This window comes from Sceloporus occidentalis, unplaced genomic scaffold, assembly GCF_023333645.1.
Source record: "Sceloporus occidentalis isolate IW3139 unplaced genomic scaffold, rSceOcc1.0.p SCAF_160, whole genome shotgun sequence".
In the NCBI taxonomy this organism is placed as follows: domain Eukaryota; kingdom Metazoa; phylum Chordata; class Lepidosauria; order Squamata; family Phrynosomatidae; genus Sceloporus; species Sceloporus occidentalis.
Genome location: NW_028317140.1, coordinates 911,285 through 928,135, shown reverse-complemented (window position 1 = coordinate 928,135; position 16,851 = coordinate 911,285). Strand labels below are relative to the sequence as shown.

Here is a 16,851-nt window from a genome sequence, read left to right as displayed (position 1 = left end):
CATATACATAGTATCAGAGTAACATACATTATATACATAGTAACAGTAACATACAGTATATACATAGTAACAGAGTGACATATACATAGTGACAGAGTAACGTATATAAATGGTAATAGAGTAACATATATACAGAGTAATAGAGTAACATACAGTATATACTTAGTAAGAAAGTAACATATATACATAGAAACAGAGTAACATACATTATATACATAGTAACAGAGTAACATATATACATAGAATCAGGATAACATATATACAGAGTAACATACAGCATATACATAGTATCAGAGTAACATATATACATAGTGTAACGGGTTCACCAAGAGAGCTGTAGTAACTCCCAAAGATCACCCACATGTATCCTCCTCTTGTCCCCGGAATCACTTCCAGCACCAGCCAGCATGCGCACCTTGGAACCCTGCTATGTGTACCCAATAAGTAGACACAACTACCTTGAACTGAGTACAGCAGGAATGAACAGTTTATTGATGTAAAACATAGACTCATATAGCCACAGAACTTCATTAACATAAATTAACAGATACATGTATTCCACCCAACCTTTAATCCCCAGTCAGCAATCCTATTGATGGGATTAATTAAACAATGGAGTTCCTGCCTGTTTGGCAGCCAGGCTGGAGCCATCTCTGAGTACCTTGGGCCCCTGTATGACAGCTCATTCTGTCACACATAGTATCAGAGTAACATATATACATAGTAACAGAGTAACATACATTATATACATAGTAACAGAGTAACATATATATAGAGAGAGTAATAGAGTAACATACAGTATATACTTAATAACAAAGTAACATATATACATAGAAACAGAGTAACATACATTATATACATAGTAACAGAGTAACATATATACATAGAATCAGGATAACAGATATACATAGTAACAGAGTAACATACATTATATACATAGTAACAGAGTAACATATATACATAGTAACAGAGTAACATACATTATATACATAGTAACAGAGTAACATATATACATAGTAACAGAGTAACATATATAGAGAGTAACATACAGTATATACATAGTATCAGGGTAACATATATACATAGTATCAGAGTAACATATATACATAGTATCAGAGTAACATACATTATATACATAGTAACAGAGTAACATATATACATAGTAACAGAGTAACAACCCGTTTTATACATGCTATTATCTTACTGGCCTTTGCAGCTGCTGACTGGCATTGTGCACCGTCGCTGAGTCTGTTGTCTACAATTATTCGTAGATCCTTCTCCCTTGTACTTTTTCCCAGGGAGATACCATTTAAACGATATGTTTTTCCCATAATGCCTAACTTTACGTTTATCTGTATTGAACTTTACTTGCCTTGTGTTTGAAATGTATTTTTTTTAATGTAATTTTATAATTTTTGTGACGACTGTTTTTTAGGTTGTTTTTATGTAATTTATATATAAAATATATATATTTTTGTGTCGATGCACAGGTGCAGAGTAAAATCAGAGAGGCCAAGAAGCGGCCCCCGCGTCCTCCTCCGCACAGGGCCAAGATCCGGCGCACCAGCTCCCGCCGATCCGGCTACGGCTTCTCCCACCAACAGGGATACGGAGACCTCATCATGTCCGGCAGGAATTTTTGACCCAAGATTCCTTCCGCCAAACGGGCAAATTTACCCCGAGCGACAGGAGCCGCAACACAAACTATTACTGACACCGAAGAGAACCGCGGGCGATTCCCGGAGCCTTGGTTACTCTGCCGTTTATGCCTTTACCGCGGGTCCAAGCCACTGCGCGAATAACGCAACGAGGGGACAATCTATATCATAGTAACAGAGTAATATATATACAGAGTAACATACAGTACATACATAGTAACAGAGTAACATATATACATAGTATCAGAGTGACATTTATACAGAGGAACAGGGTAACAAACAGTATATACATAGTAACATACAATATATACAGAGTAACATATATATATATACAGAGGAACAGGGTAACATATATATATACAGAGGAACAGGGTAACATACAGTATATACATAGTAACAGAGTAACATATTTATATAGAGTAACAGAGTGACATACAGTATATACAGAGTAACAGAGTAACATATATACAGAGGAACATACAGTATATGCATAGTAACAGACTAATGTATATACAGAGGAACAGAGTAATTTTTATACAGAGTATTAGTGTAACATACAGTATATACATAGTATCAGAGTAACATATATATAGAGAGAGAGAGTAAAAGAGTAACATACAGTATATACATAGTAGGGCTGAAACAACTAATAGATAAAATCGATAATAATCGATAATGAAAATCGTTGTCAACGATTTTCATTATCGATTAATCGAATCGATTTTTATCTATTATAAAAAGAGGTTTTTTCAGAGCAAATGCTCTGAAAAACTCCTCTCCTTATATAATCCGACCTCAAACAGAGATCGGATTATAACACTAGAATCCAGATCAGCCTCAGCGTAAGTGAAGGTGAGTAACGGAGGCTGTCTGTGCGCATCGTGCAGACCCCCACCGGCTGACAGAGAATCATCCTCTCTGTCAGCTGGTGGGGGTCTGCATCGCACAGACAGCCTCCGTTACTGCCCTTAACTTAGGCTGAGGCTTCTATGAAGCTGCAGTGAAAGTGCCTGTCAGTAACAGAGCCGGGTAGAGAGGCAGATCGGTATATGGGAGGGGGGAGGAGTCAGAGGGGTGTATGGGAGCCACCCTCCCATACACCACTCTGACTCCTCCCCCTCCCATACGCCACTCTGCCTCTCTACCTGGCTCCCTGGTGTCTTGTGAACCTCCGTTGCTGACAGGAGGCAGAGTGGAGCATGGGAGAGGGGAGGAGGCAGAGTGGTGTATGGGAGGGGGGAGGAGACAGAGTGGAGTATGGGAGGGGGGAGGAGACAGAGTGGAGTATGGGAGGGGGGAAGAGGCAGAGTGGAGTATGGGAGGTGGGAGGAGGCAAAGTGATGTATGGGAGGGGGAGGAGGCAGAGTGGAGTATGGGAGGGGGAAGAGCCAGAGTGGTGTATGGGAGGGGGGAGGAGCCAGAGTGGTGTATGGGAGGGGGGAGGAGCCAGAGTGGTGTATGGGAGGGGGAGGAGGCAGAGTGGTGTATGGGTGAGTTATAGTGGTGTATGGGGGGTATTATGAATTTCAGGGCATATAGGGGGTATAAAGCATATTGATATTAAGCATATCAGTGGGGCATAAAACATATCTGGGGGTAAAAGGTATATCAGGGGGCTCAGTGGCATATAGGGGGTATAAGGCATATCGATATTAGACATATCTGGGGGTAAAAGGTATATCAGGGGGCTCAGTTGCATATCACTGGCATATAAGGAGTATAAGGCATATCGGGGGCACAGTGGCATATCAGGGGCACAGTGGAATCTCTGGCATATAAGAGCTATAAGGCATATATGGGGGCAGAGTGGCAAGCTGGGGGTCAGATGTGCATAACCGGGGGCAGTTTGGTAAATAAAAAAAAATTTAAACAAGGTTTTTTTCTCATAGTTTTTATTAAATATGAAAAATAGTTAACATATGAATTAATATTTACTAATAACTTTGTATTAAAACTTAGTTTGAGAAACACTGTGTTTGGGTTCTTGTAGCTTTTATTATTATGTCAGTAAAATAAGAAGGTGAATAGCGAGAGGCCATTGCAATAAAGAGATGAAAGTGTAAATTGTACGTTTTTTATTACATTATTTTAAATGGAAAAAAAATGAATTTTTTTATCCGATTAATCAATTAATCGAAAAAATAATCGGCCAACTAATCGATTATTAAAATAATCGTTAGTTGCAGCCCTAATACATAGTAACAGAGTAACGTATATACATAGTATCAGAGTAACATATATATATAGAGAGAGAGTAAAAGAGTAACATACAGTGTATACATAGTAAAAGAGTAACATATATATATAGAGCGTAACAGAGTAACATACAGTATATACATAGTATCAGAGTAACATAAATACATAGTAACAGAGTAACATACAGTATATACATAGTAACAGAGTAACATATATACATAGTAACAGAGCAAGGTATATAAATGGTAATAGAGTAACATATATACAGAGTATTAGAGTAACATACAGTATATACAGAGTAACATATATACATAGTAACAGTAATATGTGTACAGAGTAACAGAGTAACCTATATACATAGTAACAGAGTAACATATATACATAGTGTCACGGAGCTGGCTAGTCCGACCGACTACCTCCGCTGTCTTGTGCTCCCTTAGCCTGGGACAACACACTTCACCCGGTTCCCCGGTCACTCGCCGAGACTCAGTGTCGGGTAAAACCAAACGAAGACTGATTTATTTTGGACACACAGGGCTGGATATATCCAGCAAAACACACATTAACATAAAACAAGATATTGGGACACAAACCGCCCCCTTAATCTGCCTCCCAGAGACAACAGGGGCAGTAACGGGATTAACAATACAATAGGGGGGGAGACTGATTTATACAACATTAAACTGAAACAATGGCAGTCACTCCCTGGTTGCAGATCCTGGCTGTCTGCTGGAGATAATCCCCTCAGCCAGTGATGAGATGATACTGCTGGGGGTAGCCACAGAAGCCTTTACAAACCCAGGGCCTATAGTCAATAGGGAGGAGGCCGGCAGTCAGGCTTCTCCGGTGGTCCCAGTGATGGAGGCTTCATCCATGTTTACATTCCCTCACTGTATTTCCCTCTACCACTTCTGCTAGGAGGCTGTTCCACTTAGTAAACCTACCACCCTCTCAGTAAAGGAAACCTAATTAACTTACGTTGCTTGGTGACTGGTTGATTGGCCCTGCTCCTGGGAGTTTTTATGAAGGCGGTTTCATTAATAACGTGTTCTGTTCCTTTTTCTCGAATGTATAAATTTGGAATAATTGTTTATCGATGAATAAATGATGTTTTAATAGATCATTTTTTGTTGTTTGTAAATTCATGGCCACTAGGGGGAGCCGGAGACAGATCAGGGCTGGGCGCTGCTACTCACTACCACTTACTCCTTACAATTAAATTCGAAATTTGTACAAATTTTAATTTTAACAAAATTTTACGATTTCATTAATTCGTATGAATGTCCAAAAACGAAGAGGGACCCCCAACGAAACAAACAAAAACAAAGCAGAGAGCTCAGAATTTTTGTTTGCATTTCGTAGTGTTTTTACTTTCACTCACGCTTTCACACACTCACTCTCTTACACTCATTCATGTGCTTTCACCCTCAATCTCGCTCACTCATGCTCTCTCTCACACTCATTCATGCTCTCACGCTCATTCATTCTCTCTCTCACACTCTCTCTCTCTCTGTCAATACCTTCCTACTTTCTCAGCCGATGCTTCTATGTCCCTGTCTTCTTTCTTTGTCCGCCTCTTCCTGGTTATCAGCTTCATCACCAGGCCTCACCGAGTGCTTCTGCAAACGGAGAAATGGTTGGAGTAATGGGGGAGGGGGAGGTTGTCCCCGTGGCTCCGCCCTCTGGGTGCCGTCCGAACCGAAATTCGTTGCCAGAAAACTAAATGAAAAAATTGTCCAAATTGTTTTTGGTCCATTTGCACAAATCTACTGCTTCCCAGGGAGTTATCTGATCTCCCGATCTGGCCCAACGAGAAGTGGTCCCCTGGGCAGCCTGATCGGCTTATAGGGTGATCTGGCCCCCAGTTCTGTGGAAGAGGGGCTGCCGCTCCCTGGAACTGCTACCCGTGGCCAACTCAACCTAGGTAAGAGAATACACCGCTGGGGGTGCAACTTCTCCCGGAGATGGAGGACGGGGGTCAGCAGGTGCCCCACCTCGTGGTCAGCGAGTCTCCATGAGACCCTTCTAGAACGTTCTGCCTGATAAGCCTGAAGGTATGTGGTATGCCACTCTGAGCCCCCCCAGATTTGCCCCCCGTGCTCCTACTAGGGAGTGTCTAGTGGGTGAACGTTTTTGCGATGCATGTAGATAAACCTCTGCTGGTGGACGGCACTTTCACTGGAGCTTCTATGGCCGAGCACCGGAAGGTCATGTGACGATCATAGAAGCCCCAGTGGAAGTTCCGGCAGCAGCAGAGGATGTCCCCAGACGCCCAACGGCTCCCAAAAAGGAATATCCAGGTCCCCTGTAGTGGTGCGTGGGGATGCTCCTCTCTGGCAGTCGGTGGACGTCTGCGCGACAACCTCCGCTGCTGCCGGTACTTCCGCCGGGGCTTTTATGGTGGAGCGCCAGCGTGACGTTACCTTCCAGAGCTCCATCATAGAAGCCCCAGCGGAAGGGATACACGTTATATATTATATGTTATCGCAATGGCGGGGATGGGATACCTATGAACTGCATTAACTGGCTGCATTAACTCACTTTCCATCGAAAGACACGTGACTGAATAACTTACAGGGGGTGGGAGGGGGCGCCCTTGCGGCTTCCGTCTCCCGCAGGCAGCCTGTCCATGTACCTGTATGGATAAGGCAGCCACAGTCATTTAGTGGATACAGCCCGCATACTCCGGGGCATAGGCTGTAACATATGACATTGATGCTTGAAAAAAAAGGTCTTTTTTCAATTTTCATCAATTTTTTTAAAATTAGATGACAATTGTCCTGAAAAAAAATATGATATATATGAAACTTGCATGGGTTCACTAAATGAAGAGAATTACAGCTAAACACGAGCTCCGCCAAAGTGTCAAAACATCCTCGGTCACGAAAGGTAACAAAAAAAACCAGTCTGGTGCTTAAAGGGTTAATTGTCTTTTATTACGTTAAACAGTGTTTATTCTTCTGTCCAAATATCCTCAACATTGTCATCTATTAACAAGTCACAAGTATTTCTATGAAGCATGCGCAACGTCAAAAGAAGCCCTTACTTCTTATGACTGCAGAAAGTCTCTTTGGAAGAAACCACTTCGTGTTAGGAGGCGGGGTTGTGGAATAAAACACTGTCATTTGTGAAAGCGGCAGCTGTATTGGTATTTGGAAGCAGGACAGAACACCCCCATGGCCTTTGCACTGTAGTACAGCCTGCCCTGACTGTGATGTCATAGTGCTGTGACATCACAATGCTGTGATGTTCTGTAAAAGCGCATCCAGACACTCTGGTTGTTTCAGATTGTGAGCAGTAGCAGTACTGAGCATAACAGTTACCTGTCCACGACAGGGAGCGAAACGGAGCTTTCAATTGACTTTAAAAAGACAAAATAGGCAGAGATTAAAAGGCCTTCATTCGTGTGCACGCAATAGCCGGCACATAGGTGCGAGTCTCTGCACCTGAACATCTTTGACTGACCCCCGACAGGTACACGTTTCAGCCGTCATGGAGCGCACTTGCTCCGGCACTCCTAGCCCTGGCACAAGCAGCAGAATAACATTCACGCTGTTTGTGTTTGGCTGGGCGCTCTTATGCGGCGGATCTCTACTTTCTGTCTATGGGTTCGCGACATGCCAGTCCGACAGCTGTATCACCTACAAGGCGACGGGCCCGGTACTTGCCGGGATAGGGCTGGCATATTTAATGATGGCAGAGTTTACTGCCCAACGAGAGAGGAGAAGGAGGGAATTAGAAGGAGACCCGACGGATCCAGATAGCAGCTTCCTCTGCGGGAAAAGCCGGCAGTTTGTGCAGTTCGTAATACTCGGGATCCTGTTACTGGCTTGCGGGGTACTGATTAGTATCCCAGGACTTGTGTTTCCAGCCTGCAAGCCGGCATCCAACACAGACAAACCCCCTAAAGTCTGTGAAACTCCCTTACTGCAGACAATCGTAATCATACTAATCGTCTTGTGTTACTGCCTGGCTATCTGTCTGAGTAAAAACCGTCGGGACGGCGACTCTGAGGAGGACCCAGAAGCCTGCAGATATCAGCCGCTTCCTGTAAGTGTGGGTGACGAAGTCTTCACGGTCCCGTCAGCCCCACCTCCACCTTTTGCAGGAGGAGATGATTGGCCAATGAGCAGGGACCCTCCTTCCTACGACAGCGTCCTGTTTGAAAGGGGCGACCGTGATTCCGGCGGAAGCGACGGGGAAGACATACACACCGTTCCATGGCGATGGGGGCCGAGAATAGAATACATCAACGGGCCTATCCCTTCGGAGCCACCTCCAAGATATGAGGACATATGCCCTTCTCAGCCGGATCCTGAAGAGAGCTCATCATCATCATCATCGTATTACTCGTTTTCCCAATCATCGGAGTCGAGTGACTATGAGCTCGCACCAGGACCCTAAACGTTGAAAGACTGAACTATTGGGGGGTTTTTTTTCTAACATTTCGACTCAGTACAGAGTTTGAGCCGGAAGCGTCACCCAAAACATCACATCTGACAATATCCAGGTCTGCAGATAAAGGACTGAAATCAGACCGGGTTTTTGGTCAGTGCCGGCACCGTACATGACGCCTGTTCAAAATGTTTTTTTCCCCCCCGTGAGACTTCCACCTTAAATAACGGATAAATAAAATGACATCTTTTCATGGTTGCCCCTCAAACAGTATCTGTGTGCGTTTGTGTGTGTGTTGGATATACCGCGTGTACGAGGTCACATTATCGTATGGAATCTATAACATAAATCTCTTACATGTGAGATCAATGTGTTTATATACATATACGCCATACACTCTGCTGGATCCACTCTGCTGTCCATCACCTTAAAGGGGGAGTCCTGCCCTAAGTCAGCACCGTGTTCTTTATCCCTGGAGCCAGGTTACCGGCTCTAGGCAAGATATTTCCATTCAAATACAGTTGGGTGCGTGATCCCTAATCACACCAGGCGCTGATGATTTGAGTCAGTCTTTGTCTGACTCATCAGAATGTTTTTTATAATTTATTTTTTTAAATGTTGCTTTTATCATACAGAGTGCACTATTATTATATTTATTATATTATTATTAATTATTATTATTATTATTATTTTTTTTAATGCCATTTATTCTATATAACCCATTGGGGTGAGGGTTAGTTACGTTCATATTTACTTCTGTCGTTGCACCACCAATATCTGTCTTTTTATCTTGTTGAAGTGTGGGAACGTGGGATTCCCACAGAGTGTTGTAGCGCATGTACACTTTTACCTATTGTTTTCTCAATTTTGAATGTTCCTGTTATGTTTGTAGAATCTGCAAACAAATCTCTAGATTGCCATGATGGATAAAAGCTCCTAATGATAGTAATTGCCGCTACGTTCCTTTGCTGTAAGATTATTCCTCCCTATTAAGTTATCGCTCCCTTATAAGTGGCTGGTTGTTGTTGATTGGTTCGTGCAGCCGCTGTAAGGATGGTAGGAGGAGAAGGGATCTTCATGATGGGTATCATATATTAATATGATGGGTATCGGATATATTAATCTTTGTCACTTTTTGCCACAGATCTCATCCTCAATCACATAAAAAATCCCTTTAAACTAAAAATGTCCAAAAGAGATATATTTTTTGATTTATATCCAAAATATATATAAAATGATTCATTGTGTTAATAAAAGAAGTTCCATAAAACATCATCAGTTCCCCTTAATGAAAGTGTACAGAACAAAAGACCAACGAGGGGTACGCGTGTTCCAGGGTGCACTCCCCCCGAGGAGCCTACAAAGGACTCGTGACCCCGTGGGCGATCGCAAGCTATTCTATTATTTATATATATATGTATACTAGGGCTGCAACTAACGATTACTTTCATAATCTATTCGTTGGCCGATTATTTTTTCGGATAAAAAAAAAAAATGCACATTTTTCATTTATTTAAAATAAAAACGTATAATTTAAATTAAGATTTGTCATTAACACTTTCATCTCTTTATCACACTGGCATTTCTCTATCCGCCTTCTTATTTTACTGACATAATAATTAAAGCTATATTTTACAGGTACAAGAACCCAAAACACATTATTTCTCAAACTAAGCTTTACCAAAATACCAAAAAAAGTTTTACTAGTAAATATTAATTCATGTAAACTATTTTTTCATATTTAATAAAAACTATTATGGAGAAAAATGCCTCTTGTTTATATTTTCTTTTATTTGCCAACCTGACGCCAGTTATGCAATCTCACCCCCAGCTTGCTACTCTGCCTCAGAAATGCCTTATACCCCCCTATATGCCACTCTGTCCCCTGATATCCCTTATACCTCCTATATGCCACTCTATCCCCTGATATCCCTTATACCTCCTATATGCCACTCTCCCGCCCTGATATCCCTTATACCTCTTATATGCCACTCTCCCGCCCTGATATCCCTTATACCTCCTATATGCCACTCTCCCGCCCTGATATCCCTTATACCCCCCTATATGCCACTCTCCCTCCCTGATATCCCTTATACCCCCCTATATGCCACTCTATCCCCTGATATCCCTTATAGCCCCCTATATGCCACTCTATCCCCTGATATTCCTTATACCTCCTATATGCCACTCTCCCGCCCTGATATCCCTTATACCTCCTATATGCCACTCTCCCGCCCTGATATCCCTTATACCCCCCTATATGCCACTCTCCCTCCCTGATATCCCTAATACCCCCTATATGCCACTCTGTCCCCTGATATCCCTTATACCCCCCTATATGCCACTCTGTCCCCTGATATCCCTTATACCCCCCTATATGCCACTCTATCCCCTGATGTGCCTTTTACCCCTTATATGCCACTGTGTCTCCTGATATGCCTTTAACCCCCTATATGCCATTGTGCCCCTAGATATGCCTTATACCCCTGATATGCCACTGTGCCCCCTGATATGCCTTATACACCCGATATGCCAGTGTGCCCCCTGATATGCCTTATACCCCCGATATGCCACTGTGCCCCCTGATATGCCTTATACCCCCGATATGCCACTGTGCTCCCTGAGATGCTTTATACCCCCTGACATAAGAAAAACTGACAGCGCTAAAATAGGTATAAAAATATGCTTTCATTAATATAGACAAAAAAAGAATAGATAATACACAATAAAATATAAATATATATATATAAATATATGGTCAATGGAAGGTCACGTGACGCCGGCGTTCAGTAACAGAAGCCCCAGCGGAAGTGGAAGGGAGAAGCAAAGTGGAGGGGAGGGGAGAAGCAGAGGATGTCTCCGCGCATGGCACGGACCCTCACCGGCTGACAGAAAGGAGAATCCAGGTCTCCAGCAGCGCTGCGGGGGATCTGGATTCTAGAATTATAACCCGATCTCTATTTGAGGCCGGATTATAGAGGAGGGGAGTTTCTCAAAAAAAAAACAAAGTGTATATTCCTACCGAACTGCATCCAGAGACGGGCGGCTTCTTGCACGGTGTTGATGTTTTATTATTCTCTGCCAGTCAGGAAGGCTCAGCTCAAAAACAACTGGGATGTCGCTGCCGGCCGGCCGGCGTCCTCCTTTTATACAAAACAAAAAATGACCCTTCAAACAGCTGATGTTGAGCCGGATATCCGGTGCGGACTTTCTATCGGAAAATAAGAATAGAGCTATTAGTATAAGAGTTTACCTGATCAAGGGACTACTGCATCAATATTAAACCAAATATAGAAAAAATATTTATTAAAGAATAACTGGATTCTAATACAAACGTAATAATTCCCTGAAACCAATATATATATTTATTATACACACATATATACATATATATAATATATCACACACACATATATATATATAATATATCACACACACACACATATATATATATATATCACACACACATATATATATATATCACACACACATATATATATATATATATATATAATATATCACACACACACACATAAATATATATATAATATATTACACACACACATATATATATAATATATCACACACACACATATATATATATATATATATATATATGTGGAATTAAGTCCAATAAGTCTTCTGCCTGATGGAAGTGAACCCCGGGGAGGAATAACACCAGATCTGCTAGGAATGGCCAGCGATGTCAGTGTCTTCTTTAATAATAAACAGAAATAGACGCCTGTGCCCCTTATAATAAGTGAAAATAATATATAAAATATTATATAACCTTAAATGGATCCTCCAGTTGGTATTAAAAAGATCCAGGTATAATCATAAAAAATAGTAAATAAATATTGTGTAGAATGAAATATAACTTAATGGTAGAGGAAGAATACTAAGGACGCCCCTTACAATATTAAGGGCATCGATACGCCCAATAAAAGGTAGAAGGGGCCCTCAGCATCAGCCAAGACCCCCTCTACAGCGTCCCCCACTCAGCTGCAACGAAATCGGGAATGGCTGAGTCGGCGTCTTTGGTCCGTAATAATGAAAGAATTGGCCTGTAGATAAGAGGGTCCCTCGCAGTCAGGCGGACCTGCGGTGCTGGGGTCTTCCAGAGATGGTGGACGTCACCTGTGGAGCTGGAGCCAGGAGGCTTCTTCCTGTACCTTACTGAGAAGGTAGAGATGGTAGATCAGTGGAACGACGTTCCAGCAGAAGTGGTAGAGGGTAATACAGTAAGGGGATGGAAACATGCATTGGATATGACTATGAACGGGAACTAATCAGGAAAACAGGCAGAGCAGACGCCCGATTGGTTCTTATCTGCTCCCAAATACTACGTTTCCATCTCCATTGCTCCAAAACCACCCGGACCGTCGCCTGTCGGCTTCTCCTTGTGAGCGGCGATCGATATACTGTCACGGCATAAGATGTCCGGATGCTGAAGTCCTTTCTAGACACAAGAATTACCCGAAAATGTAAGGGGGGGCATTCAGCCGGCTTGGTGCCGATTTACACAAAATCAACTTGGAGGGCAGGAGACGTACTGGACTCCAACCGCCCCTCCCCCCAAAAGATACAAAATAACACTTATAGTAACGCTTATCACGCAATATAACAATGTAACAAAATTACTTCCCAGATCTGGATACTTCTGTAAGTAACGTTCCGGTTGCCGTCTCCTGCAGACTGGGAATCCCTTTTGGCCGCGCCGTCTCTATGATGCCTCCTCAGCCGGGAGACGGAACATGTTCTGGTCTCTGAGCCGGACTTCCCTGCGCTCCGGCCGCGGAAAATCGGCCATCTCTGCCGTATCCTCTTCGCTTTCAAAACCGACTGCAGGAGGCAAACTGGGAAAATAATTATTATTGGAGCTTTCTAATGTTCAGAGTTTCAATACTTTTATTAAACGAAAATAAAAATGAGTTGTTTCTCGATTTGTCTCTCTTTATACTTTTTTCTCAGATGTAATTGTTGAATTTATTCCTGTTTACCCCTAATAAAAATAAGAGTGGGGTAAAACGGCATTCTCTGACCTTTTTAATTTCCCGCATGGCATTATAATTATGTTAATGATATAGCGCCATCATAGTCAATAAGGTTGTAAAAATGGTAAATACCGAGGTTGGCGTCCCCTACCTGCCACAACTACCCACATCACTTATCTGCCCAACCAGCCCATTTATACCACTTCTACACCTCGCCCTGCCAACAGCCTCTATTACACCTGGACTGCAATTAAAGGATATTTACTGGGGCAATAAGACATAAAACGCACCTTTCTTCAGTCCTGAACCGCTTTGTACAGTTTTGCAGTTAAATTTATAACAAAAGGGTGTTTTACCCCATAAAGACTCAATCATGTTTAACCAATATTCCTCTTTTTGTGTGTTTGTGTACCTGCCAAAGACTCAATTATTTCCAAGTTTAATATTCAACCATTTTCATGTTATTAAATAGGATTTATTAGCACCAAAATATAAAGAGTAAAACGCGGCCAGAATACGTCACGGGCCGGATATACAATAAGGCTGCTTAGCATTAAAGAAAAGTGGCTTTTATCTCATGTGGTTCTATGGGCTGATTATTTACGGCAGTGGAACTAAAGCCTTAATATCTAAAAGTCCAATTCCTCATTTACTGAAAGTCCCTGTAAGACATCGTCTGGTTCCCCGCAGGCCGTATGATACGGAGTCCGGGGGCTTCTAAAGGACATTGTCTGAAATAACAGAGACAGAACTCAGACAAACGGCGAATATGCAGCTGCCCGGCATATAAAGAAACCCCAAAAACAAACTTTTACTGTAATAATAGTGAAGGATTTTTAACACCACGACGAACAGGAGATTAAAAGAAGTTAGGGCTCAAAATTGGGACGCCACGAAAAGAGGCAAATCGGTAAAAATAATAGAAAGTAAGAGGATTTATGGGTTTTTCATGCGGGGAAACATTTATATGCAGCATTTAAATTCACCAAACATTAACACCCCGGTCATTTTATATGATGGATACAAAAATGCCCCATCAATAAATTAGAAGAAATCCACCAGAGTATTTACATCCATAAAGCAGAAGCACGGAACCCTCACTATGCGGGTGAGTGAATTGTGACATCATACATGTCTGTGACATCACAACACTGTAAAGCCGGAGCGCGCTCCTCTGCTTGCTCAGTGTAGTTGGGCGCTCGCACTTGTAAGCAGCTATTCATAGCGGACTTGAAGTGTTGTTACCAACGGCATCAGAGATTGAGGAGATTTAAAAGTAGAACCTTTTAAAAAGGAGAGCTATGGGGGACTGCTGTCTACTCCATGGACTGAGGTGGATTGTAAGGAGATGCTGCCCCAGAAAAGTGAGGACGTTTTTCAAAAGAGTCAAAACAGCTTTCACCAAAACCGCTAAAAAGACTGAGGGTCAGAACAAGGAGCACTTGGCCAGTACAGACCCGGTCAACAAAAGGAAGAAAGAGAGTAGCAGTAACAAGGAAGAAAGAGGAAAAGCGGGGAAGAGGACCAAGCGTACTGCTAATGAGAGGGAGGAGAGCAGCCTGTGCCTGAGGGCAAAGCAGACAACAAGATGCCCAAGAACCAGCACAGGTTTCTCCGAACCGTGTAGCTCCAACGAGAAAAACATCCAGGCTCTGGGGCAGCAGGAGAAAGAAGGAGCGGAGGAACATCTGGAGGAGCGCACAAGGGGAAAGGTTCCCGTTAAAAGACGCAGAAGTGAGGTAGAAAGTGGTGTTATTGCGAAAAATCATCGGAGCCTCCTCCCCATGACGCCCTCCGGCTTCATCTTCCATTCAGTGCTGGGACAAGGGTCATTCGGAAAAGTCATGTTGGCTTCTGTACCTAGAAGAGACTCTATGGTAGCGGTCAAAATCATCCGCAAGAAAGCCGCTAAGCCCCCGTCCCTACTGAAGGAGAGGAGGATCCTGGAGATGGCTCGGGACAGCCCGTTCCTGTGCCACGGATATGCAGGCTTCCAAACACAGACCTGCGCCTTATTCACGATGGAGTATATGGCTGGTGGGAGCCTCCGGTCGTATATGAAGAGGGTGGGCTGCCTCCCCGAGACCACAGCTGCATTTTATTCGGCTGAATTAATCTGCGGCATCCAGTTCCTCCACGCTCGGGGAGTTATACATCGGGACCTGAAGCCGGCAAACATCTTGCTTGACGGAGAGGGCCACGCCAAGATCTGCGATTTCGGTATTGTCGCAGAAGGCATTCTTGGAGCAGCAGAGACAACAGGACGCTGCGGAACATTCATGTACATGGCCCCCGAAATACATCTAAACCAAGCATACGGTGTTGCCGTGGACTGGTGGTCCTTCCGGGTGATTCTATTCCACATGCTTAACGGAAGGTTACCGTTCTATCGCGGTAACTGCAAGAAGGCAGCGTTGGATTCCATTGTAAATGAAAGCCCCCGGTACGTCAAAGACATCTCCGAAAACGCTGCGGACATCCTAAAGCATCTTCTGATGAAAGATCCTCAGCATCGCCTCTGGATCACGGGGGGTATCAGGCGGCATCCATTCTTTCAGGGCATTAATTGGGAGGATATAGAGAGCCGCCGTTCAACCCCCCCGTACCGGCCGACACCAGCATCAGATCTCCGCTTGCAGACACTTCAGGAGATTCCATCAGTCTTGTTGAGCACAAAGGACTCGTCCTCTTCATCGTCCTCTTCCTCGTCATCGAGCAGCCAGAGTCTTTCTGGCTTTACCTTTGTGACTCCAGACTGGATGGCCTGAAGGATGGACTAAGCCCCGGCCAAAAGCTGAAAACATAATATTCAAGAAGGAATTTTTTCCCTAGTTTGTGGCAAAATTGGAAAAAGACACAAACTAGGGTTTTTTTTCCTTCTTTCCAAATAACATCTTAACATCATAATAAATTCGAGAAACACCTACACTTTTTGTTCTCGTTTCCTTCGTGTTGTATAACTACAGCTGCCATTGTCCACAGATAATTCTACAGAACTATGACCTCACAAGAGAGATAGTATAGTGTGATTTATGGAGATAAGAATGGCCCAAATAAAAGTGAATTTTAAGTAATCCACTTAATGTGTCCCCAAATCTAATTTCATTCACCTGATATCATGTAATAGTGGCCTATTGATCTTTGTACACAGAAAACATTTTAAAAGAGGATTATGTTTTTCATTTACATTTTATTGCAACCGGATCTGAAATACCATTCAAAAGTTTGGGGTCACTGAGCTGTTTTCATGGAAAATAAGGACATTTCTGGCTGTAACATAATTGAAGAAAAATATATATACGTTTTAGGTATATATATATAGTGTGTGAAAAAATCCCAGTTAAACCCAAAAGTAATAAATGTGAATAATTCCAGATGGAAATAAATATATATATATGCGTATACTCCCTCCTTCTGTTCTCACTGCTGCCACCCAACAACAACACTCTGCAAACGCTGAGCAGTACCAAAGGAAATCCACTTGGGGGCGCTCATGTAAGACAAAAGGAAAGAAGAAAGACCATAATAGTGTAGACAATTTCAACCTATAATTCAGTGTTAAGGTCAATGGTTGCGCTCACAAAAATAATGTGATTTTCAAGCCTTTT

The 16,851-nt window shown here is 42.8% G+C and overlaps 1 protein-coding gene across 1 annotated transcript; it reads left to right on the top strand.

The window, feature by feature from the left end:
* The first annotated feature begins 7,346 nt into the window (after positions 1 to 7,346).
* LOC149279829 (transmembrane protein 171-like) lies at positions 7,347 to 8,258 on the top strand. Its single transcript, XM_089500825.1, has one exon. It carries the CDS (start codon positions 7,347 to 7,349, stop codon positions 8,256 to 8,258), a length of 912 nt encoding a protein of 303 aa, XP_089356951.1.
* The last annotated feature ends 8,593 nt before the right edge of the window (positions 8,259 to 16,851 follow it).

Bases quoted from the DNA above. Each gene is read 5' to 3' on its own strand.
- LOC149279829 (XM_089500825.1), top strand. From the start codon at position 7,347: ATGGAGCGCACTTGCTCCGGCACTCCTAGCCCTGGCACAAGCAGCAGA.